At 56.0% G+C, this 25,484-nt stretch overlaps 2 protein-coding genes across 10 annotated transcripts in view; both read left to right on the top strand.

Annotated features, from left to right (window-relative positions):
• The first annotated feature begins 1,281 nt into the window (after window positions 1-1,281).
• On the top strand, window positions 1,282-19,819 carry PRDM2 (PR/SET domain 2). 6 transcript variants are annotated; one of them, XM_039367159.1, is made up of 11 exons: window positions 1,282-1,346; window positions 1,844-1,914; window positions 3,255-3,405; window positions 3,964-3,992; window positions 5,749-5,866; window positions 6,561-6,664; window positions 6,866-7,018; window positions 9,531-9,657; window positions 12,786-12,887; window positions 13,422-17,787; window positions 18,526-19,819. In XM_039367159.1, the coding sequence occupies exons 6-11, from the start codon at window positions 6,656-6,658 to the stop codon at window positions 18,536-18,538; spliced, it is 4,770 nt and encodes a 1,589-aa protein (XP_039223093.1). In that variant the 5' UTR covers window positions 1,282-1,346; window positions 1,844-1,914; window positions 3,255-3,405; window positions 3,964-3,992; window positions 5,749-5,866; window positions 6,561-6,655; the 3' UTR covers window positions 18,539-19,819. The 6 variants fall into 6 exon arrangements, with proteins under 6 accessions (XP_039223093.1, XP_039223089.1, XP_039223090.1 ...); XM_039367158.1 differs by having other exon boundaries at window positions 1,292-1,346; window positions 3,224-3,405; XM_039367156.1 differs by lacking the exon at window positions 3,255-3,405 and having other exon boundaries at window positions 1,289-1,346.
• Window positions 19,820-21,256: 1,437 nt separating this feature from the next.
• The window catches only part of KAZN (kazrin, periplakin interacting protein), a 38,358-nt gene continuing 34,130 nt past the window's right edge, over window positions 21,257-25,484 (top strand). For 3 of the 4 annotated variants that reach the window (XM_039367386.1, XM_039367385.1, XM_039367384.1), the window contains exons 1-3: window positions 21,259-21,350; window positions 21,845-21,996; window positions 24,370-24,530. In XM_039367386.1, coding sequence (XP_039223320.1) covers window positions 21,915-21,996; window positions 24,370-24,530 — 243 coding nt within the window. In that variant the 5' untranslated portion in view covers window positions 21,259-21,350; window positions 21,845-21,914. Of the gene's footprint in view, window positions 21,351-21,844; window positions 21,997-24,369; window positions 24,531-25,484 lie in introns of all 4 variants that reach the window. The other variant, XM_039367387.1, reaches the window with a different exon arrangement.

Raw genomic sequence — 25,484 nt, 5'->3', positions numbered from 1 at the left:
GAATTAGAAAAACTAATTTGCAAAATGAAAGAACGAGCATTGGGCAAAACAGGCATTTGGCTGCACCGGCAGCAGACTGGCCTAATGTGAGCACGGCAGGAGCAGATTAAGGCGGCTGGTAACTCTTTTTCTGAGGCTGACAAACTGTGCACGGAAACCTTGACTGGCCCAAACACAGAGGAACGACCAACCGATGGTTCCTCGAGTGACAACCGCGACACCCTTTGAGACCTGGGGGGGGGCTCTAGTGATGGGGATGCTGGACAAGAAGCCAGGAGGGCCAGGATTTGCCCCAACCAAGGAAGCCCCTGTGGGACCCCAGCTGCCCCCCCCCCACAACAGAAGCGAAGGTCCTGGATGAACAGCAGGGAGAGCCTCCCTTCTCCCCCCCCCATTCTTCTTCTTGCCCCTTCCCCCTCCCGAGACAACAGGCCGGTGGGACTGACCTCTCTCCCAGGGTGGGAAGGGGCAACGAACGTTAAAAGGGCAAACAGGCTCCCCTCTGAAAAAGCAGGAAAGGAGACGGGGAGTCCTGCCTTTTCAGGAAGGAAAGCCGGCTGTGTGACTCTGGGCCAGTCCCTCTCTCTGAGCCTGGCCTGCCTCACAGGGTTGTTGTGGTGGTGGGGAAAAGAGGGGGAGGAGGAGGAGGAAGGAGTATCGGTATGCCCTGTGTTATTTATAAGAACAATAAAGGCGAGCAAGAAATAAACATGGATCCGGTCCTTCACCAAAGAAAGGGATACAAACGTATCAAATGCATCAACACAAATGTATCAAATGCAAATCACAAATGTATCAAATGCAAAACACAAATGTATCAAATGCAAAACACAAATGTATCAAATGCAAAACGCAAATGTATCAAATGCAAGTAAATCCAAAGAAAGAGGACCTGAGAGGCAACTCGGAGGGAGGAAAGGAAGGGAGGAAGAGGGAAAAGGAAGGAAGGAAGGAAAGAAGGGGAGGGAGGGAAGCCGCCGGGGAAAGGGGGAGGGGGGCGCCCCTCGCGGGGGGGAGGAGAGTATGGGGCGAACGCTGCCCCCACCGCGAGAGGAGGAGTCCGGTCCCACTCGCCCCACAACAACCCCGCGAGGTGGGCCGGGCCGGGCCGAGCTCAGCGGGCGGAGGAGAGGCGGGGGAGAGGGACTCGGGACACGAGGGGGGGCTCTTTCCCCCCAACCGCCCCCCCCGCTCAGCAGTGGGGGACTCACCGGCGCCGCCCATCCTCGCGGGGCCGGCGTGAGAGGGGGCGGGGCTTCTTCCTGCCCGGCGCCGACGTCACTTCCGGGCCGCCGCGGCCAAGATGGCGACCGGAGGGACCAGCCGGGGCCGGGAGAGCCGCGCAGGTGAGCGCCCCGCCCCCCCCGCGGGCCCTTCCCCCCTCCCCGCGAGGGGCGGCGGGAGGGGGCCGGGAGGGGTGTCCCAGGCAGAGCCCCGCGGGAGGCGAGGGGGCCCCGCTGCGAGGGGCTGGAGGGCTGCGGGAGACCCTCCCCTCCCATCTCCCCTGGCCGGCCCGCCCGGAGGCATCGGGGCGGGGGGAGGGGAGGGAGGGGGCAGCAGGCAGCGGCGGGTGCCCAAGTGCAGCGCAGACCCCGCAGGCGAAGAAACGGAGGGAGGGAGAAGGACGAGGGGGAAAAAGGGCGTCGCTGGCAGCCTCCCCCCCAATGAATGCCTCCCGCTCTGCCCTGATGCCCGTGCCACCTGTCGGAGCCCTTCAAGGCACTGAGCAAGTGATCTTGGAAAAAATAAGGGGGCTAGGGGCTTTTACTATTATGTATTAAAATTACATTTAATTATGTATTTAGATGCATACGGTATGACCATTCTCTGTTTTCCATTCTAGGTTTTATGCAATCACAAGAGCTTCTTTCTGTTTAACATCTCAGAGCACGTCCGGATTTCAGAATGAATCAGGTGAGTTAAAATGCCAGACTCCCAAAATTATTTCTGCCTGCTAGAAATGTAAAGCTGACTGATCTTCACTTGACTGCGTGTAGACGCAAGCTCGTGCTAATCTGCATCTAGATTCACTCCAATGGGCCCTTTTTCAAGGATGCTCTGCAGGCCCTTGAGTTCACTTCCTTCTTCTAAAATGTCAGTTCCAAGAGGTAAAATACATAGATCTTTAAAACAGGTCTGGGTTAGCCTCAGCGCAGACTCTGTCCTGGAATAAAAACAGTTCTTTAGCGACAGGTTCTTAAAGGAGATGGTGATGAGGATCCAGTCCATCCTCTCTTTCTGCGGGGGCCAGTCATGTCCACTGGAGGAAGCTTTCTTCAGCCACTCTGGACAGGAACGCAGCTTTGATTAAGTCTTCTGCTTGCTTGCCTCTTGCGTGGCTATCTTTGCCAGGATCCTGATGAGTGGTGAGGCTGCTTGTTGTGGAAATCCTGGTCTGTGGACACCTCCCCTTCCTCACACACCCCCAGCACATGTCTGGGGGACCAAGGAAAGTCTGCTCTTCTAAGATGCTTCCTCTTTTTGAAAAGTTGTGTATGTTTGTGTGAGTGCTGAGTTACAGCTGATCTGTTCTTCTCCCAGCTCTTTTCTGAGCTGAGGGGGGGTCTACCCTCCCATATGGGTTCACTGGTGCATTAGTTGAAACTGCAGTTTGGGGGTGAGAATGAGGACTCTTTGGGGAGTTTGGGCAGTGCTGGTCTCCCAGGTGATATTTGAACAGATATTGGGGAACCTTTGGATTACTTAAGCTGCTTACGGGAGAAATCTTCCCCTGGAATAATTCAAGAGGGCTGCACCCCCTGCCATTTGCCAGCACTTCAAGGGGTGAGCAACGGCCTGCCCCAAAGGATAGCTGATTGATGTTTCTGCTGGGCCTCTGTGGTAGAAGTCAGGAGGCTTGTCTCTGTGGGGATGGCAGCTCATTTCAAATCAACTTGTGTAACCAGGGTGGCAGTTTCTGACTTACAAAAAAAACCCCTAGGATACGTTTGTGCAGGAAAAAGGGGGGGGGGAAGCAAGTACCATGTTTTTAAAGAGACTCAAGAAAGGGGCGTAAGTGCCATCGTTGGTCCTAATGTGACTTTTTCAACACTGTCATAACTTTGAATGGTTGCTGAGTGAGACAGTTCTCTGCAAGGTACAAATAACCCCCCCCTAGGGTTTGGGCATGGGGAGCCGGGGGGGGCAGGCATTACAACTGTGTGATGCTGCAGGGAAGAAGCCTCCTCTTGCCGTGCAAGGAGGTCATCCATTTTCTTGACAGCCTTCAACCTCCTTTTAACGACCTTCTGCAGAGGAGCAGTGGAAGCCGCTTGCCAGACCTCTGTGCCTCTTCTCACAGCTGACCGGCACCGGGTGGACGCAACAGAGGGTTGTGTGCTGCTTAAAAGAAAAGCTCTCCTCTCCCTGCTGGCAGAGTTAGTCACAGCAGATGTTGTTGCTCAGGTTTGTTCAGGTTGGCCAGTCATGAATCAAAATCCATGGTTGTTTACAAGCCAGCGAGATGCCCCTTTGCTTTGCCTGCTGCTGGGTAATTGCGTGAACTTTCTGAGGAGGCCACACTGTGACTTGGGGCTGGCTTACTCTCCAAAGGGTCCCCAAGGGTGGTGTGCCCCAAGGCCTTCCCCCCAGACACCCGAGCCCATCATTTCTCCCTTTCCACTTTTGCGTCACACTCTCGCCTTCTTCCTTGCTGTTTTTTTCCCTTCGTGCCCTGGGCCTCTCTCTTGGTGTCGCCTCTCTGCTCCCTGTGCCAGTCTCTGCTCTTCAGCCAGCCCCAGAGACCATTCTGTGCAGCTCAGGAACCAGTCGCCTCTGAGGATGCCTGACCACAGAATCCCCTTGGCATCCGGGAGGCAGAACTGCCTTTGCCTTCAAAAGGTTTTCTGTCACTTCACGCCCATCTTTGGTCTCGGAGCATGTTCATTTTGCTGGAGTTAGAAAGTAAATAAGTTCTGTTGTTTAGCATCAACTATATTGTGTTCTTCTTTTCTCCTTTTTCAGTGCCCTTTGTTGACAACTTGTAATGCCAGGTCTGTATACAGTAACCTCCTGCTTCTTCCAAAACACCCCCAAACGCCCCATCTTTTGTTCTTTCTTTGCTTTTAAGTGCTGACTTACAACTCAGCTTTGCTGTTATCCTGGTTTATTCAAAGGAGGCTTGTTAATTTCTTACTCCACAACTTTCTTGGAGGAGGCTTGGAAAACAGTTTAATTAACAAGTAGGCTGCAAGATTCTTAGTTGTTGATTGATTATATTCATTTAAAACATTTTACTCAGCTGAAGATGCTTCGGTGTCATTGCTTGGGACACGAATAGGCAAAGTAGCATCCCTGACCATTCTGGATGGCCCCACAGACCCCTAGATTAAATTACAATAAAAACACGGGTTGAATTCTCACAAAACCATCCAGCCTCTGTGAGATGCAAATATTTCTGGTTGTTGATCCTTGTGTGATGGCCCCGGCTGCTTCAAAACACGCCTGTCTCAAGATGGGTTCAGCCAGTCTCCATCTTTATACACTGTGAGTTTCTGTTACAGAGGCAGGTATTCCCAAAGCCTGTCGGTGGCATTCTCTCCCATCCTTTTCAAAGGAGGCCTCTTTCTCTGAAAATGAGAAATTGCATGCATCTACTATCTCAAAAAGGTCCTTCTTTCTTTCCCTCCTTCCTTCCCTCCTTCCCACAGTATGTGACTAGGGCTCAGAGGAGACTACTTGTTAGCTGACTAATAAACTGACACATCTGAGACAGAATGTGGGATTGGTTTGCCTTTGTTCTTAGAACCCAGGGATTGTGGTTAAGCAGAATATGGGATCCAGCTCATGGGAGCCAACCCTCTAGTGTAGATTGGTTGGTTTGGATTAATTGTAAACTTTATAATCCTTTTGAAATACACTCCTGAAATCTGGCTTTGCTGGTGAATGGGTGACACAATTTATTTAAGGACGCACACATACATGTCTAGAGAGGAAGGTTTGCAGGAGCTGTGGCATTAAATCCAAAGCCCACACTTGCGGTATTCCCGGTGTTTTTAAGAATGTGTGGAGTCTAAATGGCAGGCGGCTTTGTGTGCCAAGGTGGGGAAGGAAGGATGGTGCATGTAAGGGGTGGATCTGCTTAGCTCCATCCCCACCTTTTCTTCCTGCTGACCCTGCTTGCAAGGAATTTATGTTTGAAAGATGATGTTCAAGGATGTGGTTGAGGCAGCGAGGCCCAGAGAGGCAGGAAAAGCAGACTTTTCTCCAAAGCCCCGGAGGGCAGGGCAGGAAGCAACGGGTGGACATCATCAGAGAGAGAGGTCCAACCTAGAACTCAGGAGGAATTTACTGACAGTGGAGGACAGTTAATCAGTGGAACGGGTGAACTTGTGGATGCTCCATCACTGAAGGCCTTCAAGAAGAGACCAGGCAGCCATTTGACTGTGAGGATATAAGGTCAAGGTCCCTGTCGCTGTCCTTTCCCACCATTTACACAGCTTCCCGTGTCACACAGACGTGGGACCGATGGGTGCCTCGCCAGGGTAACCTCTTTGCACCAGCCCCACTTGGTGGGGGCATCTGTTCTCTCCTGCGGAGGAGCCTGTGGAAAGGAAGGTGGCCTTTCTGTTTGGGAACCTGGAGCCAGGGTTACGTGGCCAGGGATTCAAGGGCCAAGATGAAAGGGAGAGGCCTGCGCCAGGCTCTGGGCATCGCGCGGCTGACTGCAGCGTGGGCGGCCTTCTGTCGCTGTCTCCTGCGCCCACCTGGGCCCATTCCTCCTCTTCTCTGTTCCGGTTCCCTCTGTAGAACTCAACCGGGCCTTCAGGATCAGTTGAGACTTTGGCCGACGTCCCCGAGCACATCCTCAAAGGGCTTCCGGAGGAAGTGAGGCTTCTCCCGTCCACTGTGGACAAGACCCGGCTTGGTGGGTGAGCCCAGAACGAGCACTGGGGGGGGGGGCAGAACAGCCCTGGGGGGGAGGTGGGGCTGGGGGGGGGCCAGGCGGGGCTTCTTTCTGCAAGCCGTGGGGTGCCCAGGGTTCGGCTTGGCCCCTCGGATATGAAGCAGCCTCAGAAGTTGGCGGTGGATGTAATTCTTCGTGCGACACGAGTCTTCCATGATTAAAGACCTCACAAATGATTGTCGGCCTGTGTTTAATTAGCTAAAATTTAATCAACCTAGTTTTTGCCCACGTGCCCCGTCTGCTTGATGGGTGGTGGGCCCTGGCGGGAGGATGTGGCCCTCAGAGCAACCCAGGATGCAGCCACCCCAAGAAAGCCTGGGCTGGGGCATCTCACCTAGATTGGGCCCTCTGTGTGTGGTCTTTCACACACACTGACCACTCGTTATTGGGCTCCCTTCTGTGGCTGCATTGGTTTGTGCAGGGTTGTGGCGGTGCCAGGCCCTTCTGCCCGCCTCTTTTCCTCTCTCCTTCCATGAGCCCAAAGCACTCCAGGTCCTGGGCAGTGTGCTCCCTTGTTGTGCACTTTGACAGGGAGGAAAGAGCTTTCAACAACGCTCTGGGGGGGGGTCTAGGCCCCTTCACCATAGCAGCCAGCCAAGGCCGTGGGGGGTGGGCAGGGGGGCTCATTGCTCTTCTTTCTGTCTTTGGTCTTCAGGTGTCTGGGCCGCAAAGCCCATTTTCAGAGGCAGGAAGTTTGGCCCCTTCGTTGGTGACAAGAAGAAAAGGTCCCAAGTGAAAAGCAATGTGTACATGTGGGAGGTAAAGGAACGCGGCCTCTCCCTTTGCTGGGAGGGTCTTGGGGGGGGGAGTGAGGAGGGAGCCCAGGGAAGGGATTGGGGGGTGACCTGGGGGGGCTGCCTGTCTCTCCCCTTCCTTGATCCCAGGCTGAGGCTCTGCCCATCCCATTTTCTTCTCTCCCTCTCCCTGCCCCCCCACCTCCCCCTGCTGTGACACTTGCAGGTCTATTACCCAAATTTGGGGTGGATGTGTGTGGACGCCACAGACCCTGCGAAGGGAAACTGGTTGCGTTATGTGAACTGGGCTCGCTCAGGAAAGGAGCAGAACCTTTTCCCGCTAGAAATCAATCGGACCATTTACTACAAAACGTTAAAGGTAGCGGTGCTTCCACATCTCTCTCCCTCCCCCCCCCCCGCTCTCTCACAGCAGAGTCTGGACCCGAGGGGTGGGCTCTGCTCTTGACTGGGAAAACCGATTCTGCTTCAAAATTCAGTGTGTCTTTTCAGAGGGATGGATCAAAAAAAAATATTAGGGATTTTTCCAAAAAGGATTTCAAGGAGGGCAGCCTTTTGAAGCCTCAGATGTCAAAGCTGCTTCAGATATCACAACATGGCTAGATTGGAGAAAAACTTCTTTTTTTTTTGCAGATACCTTTTGCAGAGTGTCTTCTCTGACCTTTTGCCTAGCTTGGCGGTAGAGGTAGTCCTCTTTACCAGCAGTTCTGTGGCTAAGCCTTTGTTCTACTCCCCTCCATTCTGGGTAGCCGGTTTGAAATTGACAAGGTGACAGTTTTACACCTTTGGCTTTTGCCGGCCTCCTATCCATTCCCCCTGCCTTGGAAGGCTCACTAGCCTTGGGATAATTAACAACTGATGTTTTATTTACATTCCCTGGAGAGGAAGGGACTACAAGAGAGTAAGCAGGCACATTGAGGAATACCCATTAAAAGCAATGTGCTGGAACACTGGCAGCTGTGAGCATGCTATGTAGACAGTCCGCTTATTCCCCATTATGTACCCTGCTTACTCTCTTGTAATCCCTTCTTTCCAATCACTACTCTGCCAGGAGGGAGGGGAAAAAGACAACCCCTACTGGCAGCAATGGCTATCACATGACCGAGGGATCCACGGGGCGTAAGTGCCATCGTTGGTCCTAATGTGACTTTTTCAACACTGTCATAACTTTGAATGGTTGCTGAGTGAGACAGTCGGTAAGCAAGGACTACCTAGGACTTTTTAAAAGGAGAGGCTGCCTTTCATAGGCTCTTCACCGTCAACTTCCTTGGTGTCATTTAGTTCTGAGGCAAGTTCTGCAGTTTGTCACACGGTTTCTAAAGTCACAAGCTTGGTAAAATTGCTGTCTGCAATCATTCCCCGAGGGGCAGAAGCGCTCTCGGTCCCAGGAGGATGGAGGGTGGTTTTCGGAAGCGGACCGATGAGGGCGAGACCTTGGTCTGCTGCTTCACACGTTCCCTGCCGCGCAGCCCCCATTCGGCTGCTTGGTAACTCCCGTCCTGACCAGGTTCAGTTTCTTTTTGTAAATGCTCGTTTGCAGGAGTGTGGGTGCTGCATTCCTCACTGAGTGACTCTGGGTGCCTCACCGTTGTCTATCAACACAATCTAAATATTTATTTTCTTCATGCAAGTGTGGTCCCTAACACATAACTGAGTAGCTTTAGTTAGCGTGCTTGGAATTGGAATCATTTCGATATTTGTCAGAAATATGACTTCGGTGTTAATTGAATGCTTATTGAAAGTGATGTGTGTCCGTTTGTGTGTTTTCAAGGTTGTTTAGGACTTACAAATAAAAACAAACTCCATAGTTGCAGTTAGAAGCTCCGTGAAAGTTTCCAAACGGTTTCACGGCCAAATTTAAGGCACTCTTGAAAACTAAAGAAAGCGACTTCTTTTTTTTCACTCAAGGGGCAGTCACTATTCTTTCATCGCCTTCTCTTCCTTCCGGAGTGTTTTCAGACTGACAGTCTGGAGGGTTATTTTGCTTTATTCTGATTTTGGGGAGCAAAATAGCAGGCTGGGCTTCGATGCTGTTGGGGAAAGGCCCGGAGGGGGCTGACCTTGCTTTGAGAGGTTCCCGCAAGCCTTTCTGTGGCAGGGGCTGGGGTGGGACTTCTGAGCCCGGGAAGGGGCGGCCTTGGTGGAGTGGGGGAGCCAGCACAGGCGGCAGCTGCTCTCCTGGGGACGGAGAGGCGTTAGTCCTTGCGGGGGGGGGGGGCTGGAGAGTTGGTCTCTGCCAGGGTCTGGGCTCCAGCTGTGGCGGGTGGAAAGATGGATCAGGGACTGGTTGCCTTTCCAGAGGAGGCCGATGCCAGGGCAGGGGCTAAGCTCCTTTGCTGGGTTGGGCGGCAAAGAAGCTCCCCCCCTCCTCTTCCTCCTCCTCCTGCTGCTGCTGCTGCTGGGATGACTCAGCTGGGAAACATTTGGGCTTTCCCCCTCCTTGGTGTGCAAGCCTTGTGCTGCGGTCCTCCGTCCAGCAGAGGGGCTGGGTGTAGCCTGCCTCCCTGCTCGGCCTCCCCCTCTCTCTCTCTGTCTCTCTGTCTCCTGCCTTCTCTGACGCTGATGCAGCACAGCCAGCCCGCTTGCTTGCTTGCTTGCTTGCGAGGAAGCCAGGCCCAGCCCCAAACCCCCCCAGGGTTAAAGAGTCCTTCCTGTTTGGCCGGCCAGGCCCTCCTTGGCAGGCAGCCTCTTCCCTTCCCGGCTGGCGGCCCAGAGAGCGGCAGGGGCAGCAGCTGTGCGAGATCCTCCCGGCCAGAGGGCCGCTAGCCTGCTCCCTCCCCCTCCCTGCCTCTGTCCGCCGGTCCTGGGTGGGCGGCTGGCGAACAACCTCCCGTGTGATTGGTGTCCCGCTTTTGTCTCTTTCCTCCTGGCAGCCAATTGAGCCCGGGGATGAGCTCCTGGTCTGGTACAATGGGGAGGAGAACCCGGAGATAGCAGCTGCCCTGGAGGAAGAGAGGGCCAGCCACCGCAGCAAGAGGCACTCCCCCAAGGCCAAGAAAGGTAAGGGCCTCCTCCTCCGCCCCCCCCATCGGCTGCCCTCCTCGGGTGGGCCAGCTGACTAACACTCTCCACTTCCTCCCCTCCCTCCTTCCCTCCCTCCCTCTGCATCTGCCTTCCGCCTGCCTGTTTCTGTCTGTGAGATCAAGAATGGCTCGGCTAGCTCACTCGATGCTGCTTCCTTGTTCAGCCAGCTCTCGGGCTTGGCTGCCCCTGCCTTTGCCCTCCCATCCGCTCTGCCCCTCCCTACACCCCCAGGACGCTGCCCCCCCTTCTCCCGTGGCACCCTTAAAACAAGGAGTGGGATTCCTGAGCGGCTCTTGTAACACCACCTGTGGAGAAGGGAGCTCCAGGCGTTCCCTGGCTGACATTCTCCCCCAGGGCCAGCCCTCCCTCTGGCCCCACTAAGCACCCCAGATTCAGGGTGCAAATGAGATTTCAGTGCCTGGCAAAGTCCAAGGACCAGATTTGCACAGGTTGTGTGGTGAGGATCCCATTTCAGGAGGGTGTTGAAATTTGGGCAGTGAATCATCGGGCTCTCATCCTTGATCCCAGCGGATCTGCTCTCAGCGCTGCCCTCCGGAAAACCCCTCCTGCCTTTCGTCCCAGAGAGAGACGCTTTTCGCAGTGCTGAGAGGCTGCCCTGCCAGGCTGCCGGGCATCCCGAGGGCAAAAATTGCCACGTGTTGATGGGGCAGTGCGAGAAAGGGGGGGCATAATGTTGAGGACACCGTTTAGTTGATTTTGGGGGGGGTGAAATGTCAGGGAAGGCCAAAAGAATGAAACTGCAGCGTGCTGTTTTTGCAAGGACTTTTCTAAAACCTCATAGCAGAGAAATAGAGGTCAACATTCTTAGGATATCCCATTTCTTGTTCATTTTCAAACCTTGTTTTGTGCAGTGGCTGAAATCTCAGGGTTCCTGGGCACTCACCGCCGGTTCTGACCGGGGCTCCAGCACATCGGTATTGCAATGCCAGAGCCAGCGCCAGGCCCTCGTGCAGCGCCCGGGGGGGGGGCTTCTGCGTTCTCCCAGGGCCAGGTGAACCTGGAGGGTCTGCCTTAGTCGCTCAGATAAGCGGAGGGATTTTCTTAGCGATGCTCCAGCCTTTCTAAGGCAGTTTTCAAGCTTCTTTGTAGGAGAAACAAAACAGTCCAGCCGGATAAAAAGACGGTTGACAAGACAGCCTGATTGGGCTGCTCTGTCCTGGGAAGAGAAGCGGCTGAATCTCTCCGCTGCCTCGGTCGCCTCCCGTCGAACCTCGGTTGCCCGGTTGGGCTCCAGCAGAGGCCGGCAGAGGAATGAAGCGGCCGTTTCTGCGAAAGGGAGGAAACAGTTTCTGTTGTTTCTTTGCCTGGACTCAGCTGTGCGCCCAGCCTAACACAGGGCGTCCAGAACAGCCGGCCGGCTCTGACTGACCCCCGGGTCCGTTGTTTTATCCGAGTTGGACGGCCTGAGTTCATCCCTGTTTCCTCACGAGTAAATGGGACTTGTTCTCAGAAGAGTCTTGGCGCACTGGTAACTTAAGAGCAGAGTGCGAGGAAGCACTGCAGAATTGGTGGCCTCAGGAAGGTTTTAAACTGAGTGCGACCTTGATAAAAGCCCCCCGAACCAAAACAGGCAGGAGGGGAGGGGAGCGAGGGTTACACGCAGTGTCGCTTACCAGAGAAAACTGGGCTGGCATCTCCGGCTACTGCCTTCACCCCTCCTGCACACCCGCCGGCCGATGCCAAGGGCTTGTCTTATGAGGAGTGTCTTTTTGGAAGGGATCTTCCAAATCTTCTAAACTGATTATTTGGTGGAATTCTGTTATGTCCGGGGGGGGGGGGAGAGAAGCATTGCCTCTCATTCGCTTTTTTATGCAGGGCTCCCCCCAAGGGGAAGATGGGGAGGCTATTTAGCTCTTCTCATAAATTTGGTTTTCTTCTTTTGAAATCATTTAAAAAAAAACAACGGGCGTTGGAATCCCAGAATGGCACAAATAAAATAAAATAAACCTCCGTTCTGCTGCTCTTCCCTATCTTGAGTTTCCAGTCTGAAGTGAACATTTCCAAACAAGGATAAGGAAATTTCACAGTAATTAGGGCCTTGTCTTCAATAATTCCAGTTTTTCCTACTTTCCCCCTGGAGTGTATCTTTGTACCTTGGGCAGTTTTGGACTACAGCAGGCAGGAACCACAGTTGATATACAGCAATCCCATCTTCTTCTTCATCTTCATCATCACCACCACCACAACTAGTGCTCCTAAGGTTAGCCTGGCCGAGGAGATGCTTGTTGTTGCATCTTTGTGATTGCATCGACACAGTTTGTGCAGCCCGGCTGGAGGTGCTGCAACGAGAAAGAGAGAGGGGGGAGAAAGAGAGAGAGAGAGAGAGAGAGACACCTTCTGCTGCTTGCTCCTTGGACTCTGATCCAGTGGATCTAAAATTACATCTGCTCTCAAGTTGTCGTTCTGGCTGTTTTTAGTAAGCAGAGCAGCTGCTGGCTAAATCGACGACACGGTGAGGGTTAAACCCACATTAAGGTCACCCGCGCTGAGTGCCAGATCGGCTGCTTGAAGGGCCGGGGGGGGGGTGTCCTCCCTTGCAGGTGCTGGGTCCTCCCTCCCACCCTGGTGCAGCTGCTGAGCCTCCCCCTGGCCCTGCACTGTAGAGACTCTGGGGAAGATTCAGCTTGCGCGTTGCGTTGAACCCTGGATGGGCTGCACTGGGCGGCCCTCAGCACAGTCTCTGTGTCCGGGCCCCTGGCAGAGCCGGGCCCGAGGGGGAGCGGCCCCGGACGGTTCCGTGACAGGACCCACCAGGAGCCCCAGGAAGCCTTCCCGATGCTTTGCTCACAGGCCGGAGGAGGGAGAGGGCTGGTGGGAGGTGGGCTTCTGAAAGAGCGCTGGAGGAGAGCCACAGGGCCCCTCAGGGGTTTGGGAGATCAGACCCTCCTGCCCGTGCTCAGCCCTCCCAGAGATGAAGCTCTGAGAAAGCTCTGGTGGAAACTTCAGGGTGGTGGGTGCCTTCTGCGCCGCAGGTCTTGGCAGCTCCGAACGTGGCCACATTTGGTTGCTTGGCGGGGGGGGGGGTGTCCAGAAAGAAGCACTACATTTAAACAATCAAGCTCTTCCTTTTCTTTCCTTCTTAGCGAAGAAAAAAAGCCAGGAGGCCAAGAACAAAGGAAAGAAGGCCAGGGATAGGAAGCGGAAGCCTCCTTTGGAAGGTCCCGACATGAGGGAGACTGAGGAAGGTAGGGGGGGTATCTGCCCTTCCTTCTTCTTCAGGGGCTCTTGGGGGGAGGGCAGCTGAAATGGGGTGGGTGGGTTGCAGAATCGCTCAGCACACAAGCGGGCAGGGTCGGCGTCTGAAGGCTTGCAAAGCACCAAGTCTTTTGCAGTGCGAAAGAAGGGAAAATGCTGCCCAACCAGCCCAGACCCGGCCATGGAATTAGCCCCACAGGATTGAAAGGGGCCACAGAGGGACCTGCTCAGAAGGGGGGTGGTCAGGGCCATTGAGTGCTGTATGGGGGGGAAAGCATGGAATTGGAGCTAGAAGTGTATTTTTGTAATAAATAATTTTATTGAGGGAGTCTTGCTTTTAAAGGAGCAGTCCACCTACAGTAGTGGCAGGCAAAAGCAAAGCCCCCCCCCCACCCCAGACTTTGGGGGGCAGTACAGGGGGAGTGTTCTGGGCTTCTCCCTTTATTGCATTTATTTTGTTGGTTTGTAAAATTATGGGCTTTCCATCTCCGCTCAGCGTAACTTCGTTTGCCTCCATTTCTCAGGCCAGAAGCTGGAGGACGAAGCCCCAACGGTTTCGGCGGTGTTGCCCCTTGACCAGGCCGCCGTCATCCAGGAGATGGTGAATCAAGACGTGCTTCCCAGCCTGCTCATCTCCAGTGTGGCCTGCGAGCCGCCCGCCAGGCCTGAGGACAAGGCGGAGGTCCTCCTGGGTGGAGCAGAAGGTTCAGAGGAGGATCCTGAGCAGCAGCAGGAGGAGGAGGAGGAGGAGGAGGAGGAGGAGCCCATGGAGGAAGAGGATGAGGAAGAGCCTCAAGAGGGGGAGGAGGAGGAAGAGGAAGAGGAGGAAGAGGAGGAGGAGAGCTTAGCAAAAGAAAATCCAGAGGTGGAATCCGGGTGGGGCTGTGGGGACAGGCTGGAGTCTGTGGAGGAGCAGAGCAGCCTCTCCGAGGACTCGGCCGGAAGCTCCCCCAAGAAAAAAGCCCTGGGGAAGGCTCCCAAGGCCAGGGGGGAGCCCAGCACCCAGGAGGCGCCCATGTTCCCCTGCCAGCATTGCGAAAGGAAGTTCACCACCAAGCAGGGCCTGGAGCGCCACGTGCACATCCACATCTCGGCCATCAGCCACGCCTTCAAGTGCCGCTACTGCGGCAAGGCCTTCGGCACGCAGATCAACCGCCGGCGCCACGAGCGGCGCCATGAGGCCGGGCCCAGACGGAAGCTGCTCTTGCCCTTGGCCTCCACCCAGCTGTCTGGGGCCAGCACCGCGGCTGCCGAGGGGGGGGTGCAGGACGAAGCCAAGGCCAGGCAGGAGGCCCCCACCCCAGAGGCCGAGAGAGACACTTCCAAAACGCCACCCCCTCCGCTGCCTTTGGAGGAGAGCAAGGAGCCCAAGGAATTGCACCCATGCCAGTACTGCAGGAAGGTCTTCGGCACCCACACCAACATGCGCAGGCACCAGCGGAGGGTCCACGAGCGGCACCTCATCCCCAAAGGGGTCAGGAGAAAACCGGAGGAGCCCCAGGCTCCCGTGGGCCCGGCCCAACAGGCCCCCAGCACGTACCTGGCCAGCACAGACCTGGAGGAGGGGGAGGGGGAGGCTGACGACCTCATGGACGTCTCCAGTAACATCTCGGAGAATCTCAACTACTACATCGACGGCAAGATCCCATCCAACAGCAGCACCAGCAACTGTGAGGTGATCGAGGTGGAGCCTGGCGCCGCCGAAGTCTACGGCATCAACTGCCTGCTGAGTCCCGTCACGGTAGACATCTCCCCCAATGTCAAGGCAGTGCCGGTGCACCTGGTGGAGGAGTCGAAGGAGCCCCCTGTTGGCGGGACCCTTGAGGCCAAAAAGAGGAGGACGGCGAGCCCCCCACTGCTGGCCAAGGTAAAGACCGAAATGGATCCGGAGCCCATCACCTCGCTGTGTTCCTTGACGATTCCCCTCGCCATATCGACCGTGGAGAGCCTGCCCTTCCCCAGAGAGAAAAGCGTGTATTTATCCTCCAAGCTGAAGCAGCTTCTTCAGACACAGGACAACAATAAGGTGGTCCCCTCCCCACCATTGCCGGTGGGGGAGATCCCAAAGCTGGCACTCCCCGTGGCCTCCTCCCCTCTGCTCCCGGCCACCTCAAGCAGGTTCAAGCGGCGCACCAGTTCCCCACAGCACAGTCCGGGCCTTCGAGAACCTGGCAAAGCCGGCAAAGCCAAGCCTGCTTGGAATGAGACGGCCCTGGGTGCGAAGGCTCCCAAGGTGGAGAGACGGAGCAACTCCCCCGCGTGGAGTCTGCCTGGGAGAGAAGAAAGGGAAGCACTGAGTCCAGAAGAGTACAAGGCCTCCAGGGAGTGGGCGCCGAGCCCCCCCTTTGGGAATGTGTGCAACCAGCAGCCCTTGGACCTGTCCAGCAGTGTGAAGCAGCGGTCGAACGGGAAGAGCCGGGCCCAGGCGCCCTGGGAATCCGTGCTGGACCTCAGCGTGCACAAGAAGCCATGCAGCGATGGCGAAGGCAAGGAGGCGACTCCACCAGCAGGGGGCGCCATTAAGAAGAAGCCCACCACTTCCATGTTGCAGAAGGTCCTGCTCAATGAATACAATGGGACGGATTTGGGGCCCGAAAACCCCTCCCCGGACATGAGCCCCAGGCCGAATGCCTGCAAGCCAGCCGAAACCCCACAACCGCAGCCTGGCCCGGCTCCCCCGGCCCCTGGGGCAGAGTTGGGCTGCTCTGGCCTCACTGTCACCGAGGTGCCTTTGCCGCCACCCTCGTCCTGCCCAGAGCCATCGGCCTCTCCCTCCCATCTTCCGTGCCCTCCCATGCTCCAGGCCCCCACGCCTCCCCCTACTCTCCTTCCCACTGCTCCTTTGCCCCTCCTGGAAGACCCTGGTAGCACCCCACCAAGCTCCTGCCCCTCTCCCCTGTCCAACGCCACAGCTCACTCCCCGCTGCCCATTCTTTCCCCAACCGTCTCGGCCTCCCCCCTTCATTCTGTGGAGCCCCTTGACTGCGCTTCCCCCGGGCCACCCACTCTATCTTCGTCCTCCTCCCCCTCCCCCTCTTCCTCCTCCTCCTCCTCCTCTTCCTCCTCTTTCTCTTCCGCATCCCCGTCCTCTCCTTCCCCGCCTCCCCTCTCAGTGGTCTCTTCCATCCTCTCTCCTGGCGACCAGCTGGAGAATCCAGGCCCCCTTGTGACTTTCAAGCAAGAAGAGGGAGAGGCCGGGGGTCAGAGGCTGAGGGAGGACCCCCACCCCTGTAGCGCAGCAGAGGCCGCCCAGGAAACCTTCAGCAAGAGCTTTGTGTGCAACGTCTGCCAGGCCCCCTTCCTCGCTATCAAGGACCTTGCCCGGCATCTGTCCGTCCACGCTGGGGACTGGCCCTTCAAGTGCGAATTCTGCATCCAGCTCTTCAGGGAGAAGGCAGCCTTGTCAGAGCACCGCTTCCTGCTCCACGGGGTGGGGAACATCTTCGCCTGCTCCGTCTGCAAGAAGGAATTTGCTTTCCTGTGCAACCTCCAGCAGCACCAGCGAGACCTGCACCCCGACAAAGAATGCAGCCACCACCAGTTCGAGAGCGGGACTCTGCGCCCGCAGAATTTCACCGATCCCAGCAAAGCCAGCGCAGAGGAGATGCAGAGCCTGCCCAGCACTGCCCTGCAGCCCTCCAAGGAGGAGGAGGAGGAGGAGGAGGAGCTAAACGACTCCTCCGAAGAGCTCTACACTACCATCAAAATCATGGCGGCCGGGGTCAAGCCGAAGGACCCCGACGTCCGCATGGGCCTCAACCAGCACTACCCCAGCTTCAAGCCCCCCCCATTCCAGTACCATCACCGGAACCCCAATGGCATAGGAGCCACGGCCACAAATTTCACCACCCACAACATCCCCCAGACCTTCTCCACCGCCATCCGTTGCACCAAGTGCGGGAAGAGCGTGGACAACATGCCCGAACTGCACAAGCACATCTTGGCTTGCGCATCTGCCAGCGACAAAAAGCGGTACACCCCAAAAAAGAACCCCGTGCCCCTAAAGCAGGCCGTGCGCCCTAAAAACGGGGTGGTCTTGCCCAGCCCGGCTGGCAGCGCCTTCCGGCGCGTGGGCCAGCCCAAGAAGCTCGACTTCAGCCTGGAGGCCAGCCGGGCAGCCTCCAACAAGCTGAAGCTCAGTGCCCTGAAGAAGAAGCAGCAGCTGGTCCAGAGGGCCATTCTGCAGAAGAAGAAGTCGCAGCAACAGCAGCAGCAGCGGGCGGAGCTCAAGACCGGTGGCCCAGAGCCCAGCACCCACATCTGCCCCTTCTGTGGCCGGGAATTCACGTACATCGGGAGCCTGAACAAGCACGCCTCCTACAGTTGCCCCCGCAAGCGCCATTCCTCCTCCAAGGAGAAGAAGAAGAAGGCCAAGACGAAAGTGGGGGGCTCGTCTCCTGGCAGCAGCAAGAGCAGCACCAACCCCCGTCGGCGAACAGCCGACGCCGAGATCAAGATGCAGGGCGCTGCTACTCAGCTGGGCAAGACTCGCACCCGCAGCTCGGGGCCCACAGCTGCCCAGATGCCCTCCGCCTCCTTCAAGCTGAAGCAGGGTGCCAAGTTCCCCAAAAGGGGCCACCCTCCGGCCGCGGCCGTGAGAGTGGGCAAGGGGGCTCCGCCAGAGGGGAAGCGGAGCAAGGGCGCCGCCAGGAGCGGGGGGGCCCCCGGACTGCTGGGCAAAGCCTCAGGCAAGCTGCACATCCGCATCCAGCGTGGGAAGGCAGCCCTGACCAGCCAGAGGAAGACTGCTGGCCGGTTCAGTGCCAAGTCGAGGGAGAGGGTGGGGGGCCCCGTCACCCGGAGCCTACAGCAGCAGCAGGCGATGTCTGCGGAGGCCACGGAGAGCAAGAGGGAGGAGAGCGCTGCCCGGCCGGAGCTGAAGGACACCAGGTGAGCTCTTCCAGTGGAGCTCCAGACGGGCCAGATGCTCCTCCAGTCTCAGGAGGGGGAAGGTGGGTTCCACCTTGACTGGAGCAGGAGGGGAGCACCAGAAAGGCCCCTGGAGATGAGAGGGGCTGGGAGGTGGGCACAGTCGGGGAGGGGCCCTTTGGCCAGTGAGGCCCTCAGGGCAGATCCCTCTCAGTGGGGAGAGCGACCTCCCTGCACCGGGTCTCACACACAGCCCGGCTGGGGTTCCCCTGGTTGGGGGGCTTCACCCAGTTTGCGTTGAAGTGGCCTGGTTCACAAACAATGCCAGAGCCAGATTACCGCGATGGCTGGTCTGGAGACCTGGCTGATAAATGTAAAAGAGGCCATGCCAAGCATCGTGCCACCTACCACCTTGGTCTTTTCTTGGTCATCACCCGCGGCTGCTTGTTTGTCCCTGGCCTTCTGCCCTGTTGTGCCTGAGGCCTTCTCGCCATTGTGGGTCCTTGGCTGACGCAGACCCCTGCAAATAGCAGCCTTAAAAAGCTTGTTTCTCGGCCTGGAGGTGCCCATCCTCAGTGGGTTCCCGTTCTCGTTAATGCTGGACTTGGCACGAGCCGTCCGTGGCTCTCCTGATCCAAGCAGGGCATCGTCCGACTGCCAAACGGGGGGGAGAGGAGGGGAGAAAGCTTGTTCTCATCCATCGTCTCTCTTTGCTTCCCCCCTTTTTCCACATCACGGCTTTTGCTTTCTCCCCTGCAGGAGCCTCCTTTGAGAAATCGAACCCCCCAAACGTGTAAATGAGACTTTCCTGGTCAGGGGGTCGGCCTGCCTGATGTCCGGCACTGCAGCAGCAGTTGGAGAGCGGAGGCTCCGGCCTCCCAGAGGCAGAAGCGAGGATGCAGTGGGTGGTTGCTGATGGGTTCGCCCCAGAGCCGGCCTCGGTTGCCCCCCCACCGAACCAAGCCGAGCGATTCTTAGCTACAGGGACAAGACACCCCCCCCCCAGGCATGCGGTTGCTCCTCTCCTCGCCCCCCCCCCCGGCAGCCCTGGGAATTTTACAAAGGACTTGGTCAAGCTCTTCGGGAGCAAATTCAACCCTTGGGCTTCTTGCTTGGGCACCTGGCTTTTCCTGGCGCAGTAAGGAGGGAAGCAGATAAAAACTCAGCCGGGGGGGGGGGCCTTGCCAAACCTGCTGGGAGCAACACTCATCAGACGGCCCCCAGCGAGCATCAGGGATGACAAACTGTTCACACGGCACCTAAAGTAAGTTTTGGTCACCCAGTCTGCGAAGGCCTTTGTGTCACACCAGCCAGTACAAAAAGACCGCCAGGGACCGTGTTCCCTCTTCTCCTCAGTGTCTCCGCCGCCTCTTCCCCACCGGGTTTGGTGCCAGTCGCTGCTTTTCACCCCCTTGGGAGAGCAGGAGGGACGTCGGTTTCCCTATCCCAAATTCCCCTGGGCTGGACGAGACGTGCGCAGTTTGTGGTGAATGACCAGCTCCTCGCAAAAGATGGTGCATCCCCCAAGAGACGCCCTACATCGGGGGGGGGGGCTGGCAGCAGAGGGGGCAAGAGCCCCCCCTTTCCCCTTGTTGTAAAGCAAAACTGAATCTCCCCCACCTCTTTTTCCAGAGAGGCAGCGCCTTTTTCTCCAACCTCGCCTTTCCATTTGGGTGAACAGCAGTTGCTTCATTTGACTCCCCCCCCCATTTTTCAAAACTATTTGTCCTTGATTTAAAAAAGAAAAGTGATCTACCTCTTAAAATTTGAAGTTTTGATATTGTTTTGGTGACTTCATGCCTCTTGCTATCATTCCCTTTTATCTGTCTTTTGGTTGCGTTTCTTTTTCTTGACTTATGGGGGACATCAACACCCAACAGTTGTATAAAGCATTCGTAGCAACTTTGGAAAGGGGGATAAAATATTTAAAATTATTTAAATTGTTTTTGACACTTCAGTTGTATTACATGTGATTTACATTTTACATTTGTTTATGTGGGAGAGAGGAGAGGATCTTTCATCTGAAGATGGTATTAAAGTTTGCTGTTCTGTAGTTCATTTACCCCCCCCCCCTCTTTTTTTTTTTGTTGGAGAGTGATGCAAAGACTATTCTATTAAAACATTAAAATTTCCAATTTGCCATACAAAACAAAAAGTTTGTCATTGTTTTGGGACGTCGCAGGATACGAATTGGCAGCCAGCCAGCTGCCCACTGAAAAGAGGAGGGTCAGGGTCAGCCATGCAGCCCCTCACATTCAGCAGGGAAACGGGCTCCCCACTCCTTCGGTATCCTGGAGCTCCAGTAAGAAGGCTCGCGGAGGGAAGAACCGACTCAACTTCCATTCCAGACAGCCAGCTGACGAGGCTCTTCTTCCTCAAGACAGATCTCACTTCGGTGCAAGATGGTTCCTCTGCAGAAACTGTGGGGGGGGGGGGATTTCCCCTTCTCTTCCTCACAGGCTGGTTCGGCCTCGGAGGCAGGAGAGCTGAACCTGGAAGCCTCGCAGTGAACTTGCAGTTGTGCTGATCCCAACGGAGGGCAAGGCTGGAAAAGAGGCACACACAGATTTAGTCTGCGGGGAGATCTGGAAACCCGCAGGAGAACATCTGGACGCCTGTAAGTTCAGACTTGTATCAGGAGAACTGTGCTTTCCATCCATTTCTCCCGGCTCTGCTCAGATCTCCCCTTCCAAACCAGACACAGACAACGATCAGGAGAGGCTGAACCTGGCAAGGAAAGAGAAGGCGTCAGAGGGGCTGACCTGGGGAGGGGTAGAAAAAATTGCACTTTTCGTGTAGCCAAAGGGGCGTCACAATGACCTAAAGGCCCCATCATCATCACCATCATATCAGGGATCAGGAGGGGTAGTTTTTTTGGGGGGGGGCAGATTCCGGGTAGATGCTTCTGAAGAAGACGTTCTCTAAAGCGGAGACCGGACAGCCTTTCCCTGCTTTGATTTGGGGCTTCTGCCTCGAGGGAAGGCTGGATTTCGGGGGGGGGGGTCTCAACTCCTTTGGTCCAATGATTCCAGGCTTGACTTTGCAGATGGATATGCCCGCAACATTTGGCCGCTTCCACATCAGCAGCGGAAGGTCCACCTGTGTTTACTAGTAAAAAATTGTCTTTTCCCTGGAATCCAGGATACTGAGCTCCCACCAGCTACTAGACCCGTAGACACCAGCTAGCCAACTAGCCCTACCCTTTAAGTGTTCTCTCTCCCCTCCGGTTTAAGAGGGGGGTGGATGGGGGATTAAAGGAGGCAAGGGGGGCAGAGACAGGCCTCTGCATCAGGGCATGACCCCAGTCTTGGAGGGCCGGGGACCACTTCCCCTCCCCTCCTGTTTTCAGGAGTGTGTTTTGCTCAACCAGCCTGGGAGGAGAGACTGCAGGAGGGCGACGTCAGCAGTGATGCGCCTTAGCCCCTTCCCTCTTTCAGCCCAGGGAGGGAGGGAGGACAGCAGATTGCCAGAGTGTAGACGAGACTGGACCACTGGAGGAGGAGGAGGATGCTGGTGCCCGGCGAGGGGATCAGCTGCAAAGCTTGAAAGGGGGACCGACTGAGAGGACCAGAGAGATGCATTAGGTAAGCGGGGGCCGGAGAGGGGAGGAGGAGGAGGCTTCCCCCCCTCTTTATATCAGGCTCCATCCCAAACGGTCAGACACCATCACCATCCTGATGAGCACCATTCGGTCTCAGCAAGGATTCCCAAAAACAGTTCCTGGGAACCAGACCCAGGAGGACGCTGACCGGCTTCCTGATACTGTTGGATGGGGAGGGGGGATTGACTGGTTTGCTGGCTCTGCCAGAGGAGCCCTGGAGGGGTGCAAAAGCCAAAGAGGGGAAGGGTCCTGCAAGGTTTCTTCACGAGAGAAGAGTTGGTCTCCCGAAGGGGGGGGGGAATCACCAAGTTTTCCCAGGAAGGAAAAAAGAGTTTGACTGGGTCATCTGGGAGCTTCTGAAATTGACTCCAGCGCTGAGGAAGACACGTCTCTGGGGCTTGGGAGGTCTCTCACTATCAGGTCAGAGATGAACTTGCCTCCCAGGGTGGTTGATCTCTGGCCCACTTGCTTCCCCAGAGAGGAGGAGGAGGGAACACCTGGCCCTCGGAAGAGTCCCCACAACTAAGCTGGGGGACCTGCCCAAGCCATGGAGGCCTCGTCTGTGGACACCACCAGTCCGGTCACCTTCTCACAAGTCTTTGGTCATCAGTGTCAACTTCTGGAGGCAGGTAAGAGGAGTGGGGGTGGGGTGGGGGGTCTCTTCTGCTGCAAAGCCCTGGAAAAGGAATGAGCTCTCCGAGGGGAGCATTGCGGAAGTCCCAGGTTTGGGGGAAATGCTGGTTCAGAGGTGGAGGTGGGCCAACCAAAACATTCTCCACGAAAACAGGGCAGAGATGAATGACACCCACAGACACTCTTGTCGGTCTGCCTTGTTGTGCAGGATCTCACACTGAGGCGTCTTCAAAATCAGGGTGGCCACTTGATGCAAGAACTGCGACTTCACCCGTGCAACTGCTCAGAGATGGGGACTTGTTTTGTTTAAGGAAGGCTGGTTGTGTTACGAGGGACCCAGAGCAGATCTGAGCCAAAAGGAGTGGTGGCTGCTGCTGCTGCTGTTGTTGTTGTTGTAGCTGTTGTTCAAGCTCCTTTTCTGTCCTTGCCGAGGGCCCTGAACCAGCTAGGAGATTTCTGGGTTCTGTCCTAGGTGGGAAGGATGTTGTGGATCATCCGTCCCATACTGCTGGGCAGGTAGGCTGATGGGAACTGAAGTCTGACAGACTGGAGGATCCAGGCCTATCATGTTGCTGGTTCAAGTCCCTCCCAGCTCACCTCCTCCTAGTCTCTCCAGAGGGGACGACGGGCTCAGTTTCCCCAGGGGGAAGCCAGGGAGGCCAGAGAGGAACCCGGCAACGGCACGGCTCCCTCGTCCTGGCCCCAGAGAAAGAGCCAAAGGGTGCTCAGGCACAGCAGAGGCTTGCTTTTTTTTTCTTTTCTTTTTCCCCTTATGCTGTTTTATTTTTGGGAGGGCAACTGTGAGTTGGCGGAACAGAAAGCTGCCAGCCCGGGGGGCACGTGCCGATTCAGAACAGGCCTGGGTGGAGCTGGCTGCTTTCCTGACTGCCTTGCTGAAACTCAGCCCCTCGGTCTCCCTGGCTGGAAGAGTCGGTGGGGCCGGCCGAGAAGATGCCATGCGGGGGTCAGCCAGGGTGTGGCTGGCCTGGAAGAGGGAGCGAGTTGGGTCAGAAGGCGATTGCTAGAAGGGCCCTTTGCTGCCCCTGGTCTTTCATGGCCGAAAGCAGATGGCTTGCAGAAAAAGGGTTTCCCGGGACCCTGTGCTGTTATTTGAAAAAACAGAATTAGTGGGCTTGTTTCAGGACTTAGACAAAACCTCACTTTTCCCTGGCTTTGTTTAAAAGTGGTCTGCCTTGTCTTCAGCTACATCATGACACAAATCGTCAGCAATTAAAAATACTTGACAATGAACTTTTTTTTAACCAGCATAGATTCCTTAAATGAATAAGTGTTTCTTTTGCTAATACAAGCTATTAGAAAAATCCTTTGCCTTCCTTCCTGTTCCCGTGGTGGGCAAAGGTACCTGAGGAAGGTTTCAGCAGAAGGCCAGGGCAGGCTTGGATTCGTTCGTGCAGAACAGGCAAAGGAGAGCCGGTGTTTGCGTTAACTCACCGATCGCTGCAGCCACAAAGTCTTGACTACCTGACTCCTGCCTTTTCCTATAAAGATCAAGGCGTCCTGCTTTGCAGTCTTGCAGAGATATACTTAGAACGTAGAGTAATAGGATTGGATATACTTGCAGTCAAAAGAACCAGCCAGGATCAGAGGGAAAGATCCTCGGGTGCACTTGAAGGAAAAACAGAGACTTGCTGTTGGCCAAACCACTCTGGACACTCCCTTTCAAAAGAGACTCTGGACACTCCCTTTCAAAAACTGACCGGTGGGGCTGGCGGTGAAGCGCAGGTCAGAACCACGTACAGCTCTTCTGCCATGATTTATCTCCCGGATACGGATAAGGTCTGGGACGTGGCTTTTTCCAGGGGGGCAGGTGAGGGGCCAGAGAGCACCAGGAGGGGGAGACAGAGGCTGCTTGGAAGAAGCCCTGTTCCCTTCTGGCCTTACAAAGGAAAAAGTAATTCTGGTTTGAAGAAACAACCTGTCCACCTGCCAGGTGAATTCTTGTTTTTTTCTGAATTCAAGTGGTGACCAGAAATGCATTTCCTCTCTGCAGCAAGACAGCTGTTAAAGTTGGCCCTTTACTCCAAAGGGCCAGTTCTCCCTCATTTACACGGGAGGCAGGCAAGATCCTTTGCCAAGGGGCTCTTCTTCCTGTTTTAAGGAGGAAAGTTCTCCAGTGGTCAAGGACGTGAAGATCTGAAGCTGTCACCTGCCTTCCGTGCTCTTTCCCTTGGATAGGACCATTAAGCCTTCTGAGCCCCCTTGGCAGAGGGGTTAGGATTAGGGTGCGCAATATGGACGGTTCTGCTGGGTTCCCTTCCCCCAGCTGCCGCTCGCTGGACATGACCCTCTTCCCCTCCTCCCTCCCTCCCTCCCTCCCTTCCTTCCTTCCTTCCTTCCTTCCTTCTCAGCCCTGCAGTCGCTCCACACACTGAATGACCAGATCTCGGACTTCCTCGTCCACAAGGCCCGGGCGCTGGAGGAGGACGAGCAGCGGGCCTTCCTGCCTGGCGAGAGCAGCACTCTGCGACGGTCCATGTCCCTCATGACCCAGCTCCTCATGGACGCCCAGGTAAGCCCCCTCGCCTCCGCGGGACTGGTGGATCTCATAAGAGGCTCCCCCCTCCCCCCAGCATCCGGGGTTCACTCACCCTGCCAAGTCCAGGTCTCTCCGAATAAGCCACAATCAGCTCACTTCTCACAACACGCTAAACCATGGTTTTGAAACCAGACTGGCTGGTTCACACACGGCTGAGCGGAAGCCAAGCACAGCCCCTGATGGCCCAGTCCGAAGGGCGCCATAGGCCGCCCCTCCTTTCGGTTCGGGAAATCCTTTGCTGTGGGCGTTGATCACTAGCTGTGCAAATACACACACACACACACACATGGGGGGGGCTTAGGTGTTGTTCCCCCAGAGCTCCAGGACCTTTTCAGCCCCCAACCAGCCCCTCCTGGCAGCTGTTCTTCTCTCCCCCTTGGTTTTAGCAGGTGCTCAGGTGGGACCAGGTGATCTGCTTCCAGTCTACATCCATTGCCTGCTCTAAACCGGGGCAGGATTGGGGTGGAGTGGGGCGGTGGAGGCTCACAGGAAGATCCAAGCTGCCTTCTTTCTACTGCTTTCGATGCAGCAAGTGCCGGTGGGAGGCCCTTCTCTGCACAGGCCACCAAGCTGGGTTCCTGGACGGGGATGCTGGTCTTGGGAAGCGAGGTTGATCCTGCAGGAACCCTCCGATTGTTGCAGTTTAACTTTGGCATGGTTTGTAGTTTTGTTCAGCCCTGGTTGGCCCATGTGTTGCTGGAAAGGAGGAGGAGAGCGATCTGTTTTCTTGGCCTACAAGCATGGGGCGTTGTAAGCTCTAACCATTAGCTTCGGAAGGGAAGGGAAGCAGCAGTTTCCCGGGGAAGAGATCTCCTTTTCTTCGCTCTTCCTCAGCTGAAAGAAACAAAAACAGGATCACCCGGTGTCCCTCTGTACTGGCTGAGATGTTTCCAAATTTGTCTCCTGGGATTTGAGGACCACAGGCTC

The sequence above is a fragment of the Crotalus tigris genome, unplaced genomic scaffold (assembly GCF_016545835.1).
Source record: "Crotalus tigris isolate CLP2741 ecotype Arizona unplaced genomic scaffold, ASM1654583v1 scf7180000020588.15403103151:6194809, whole genome shotgun sequence".
Lineage (NCBI taxonomy): Eukaryota > Metazoa > Chordata > Lepidosauria > Squamata > Viperidae > Crotalus > Crotalus tigris.
This window is presented reverse-complemented; position numbering and strand designations above follow the sequence as displayed.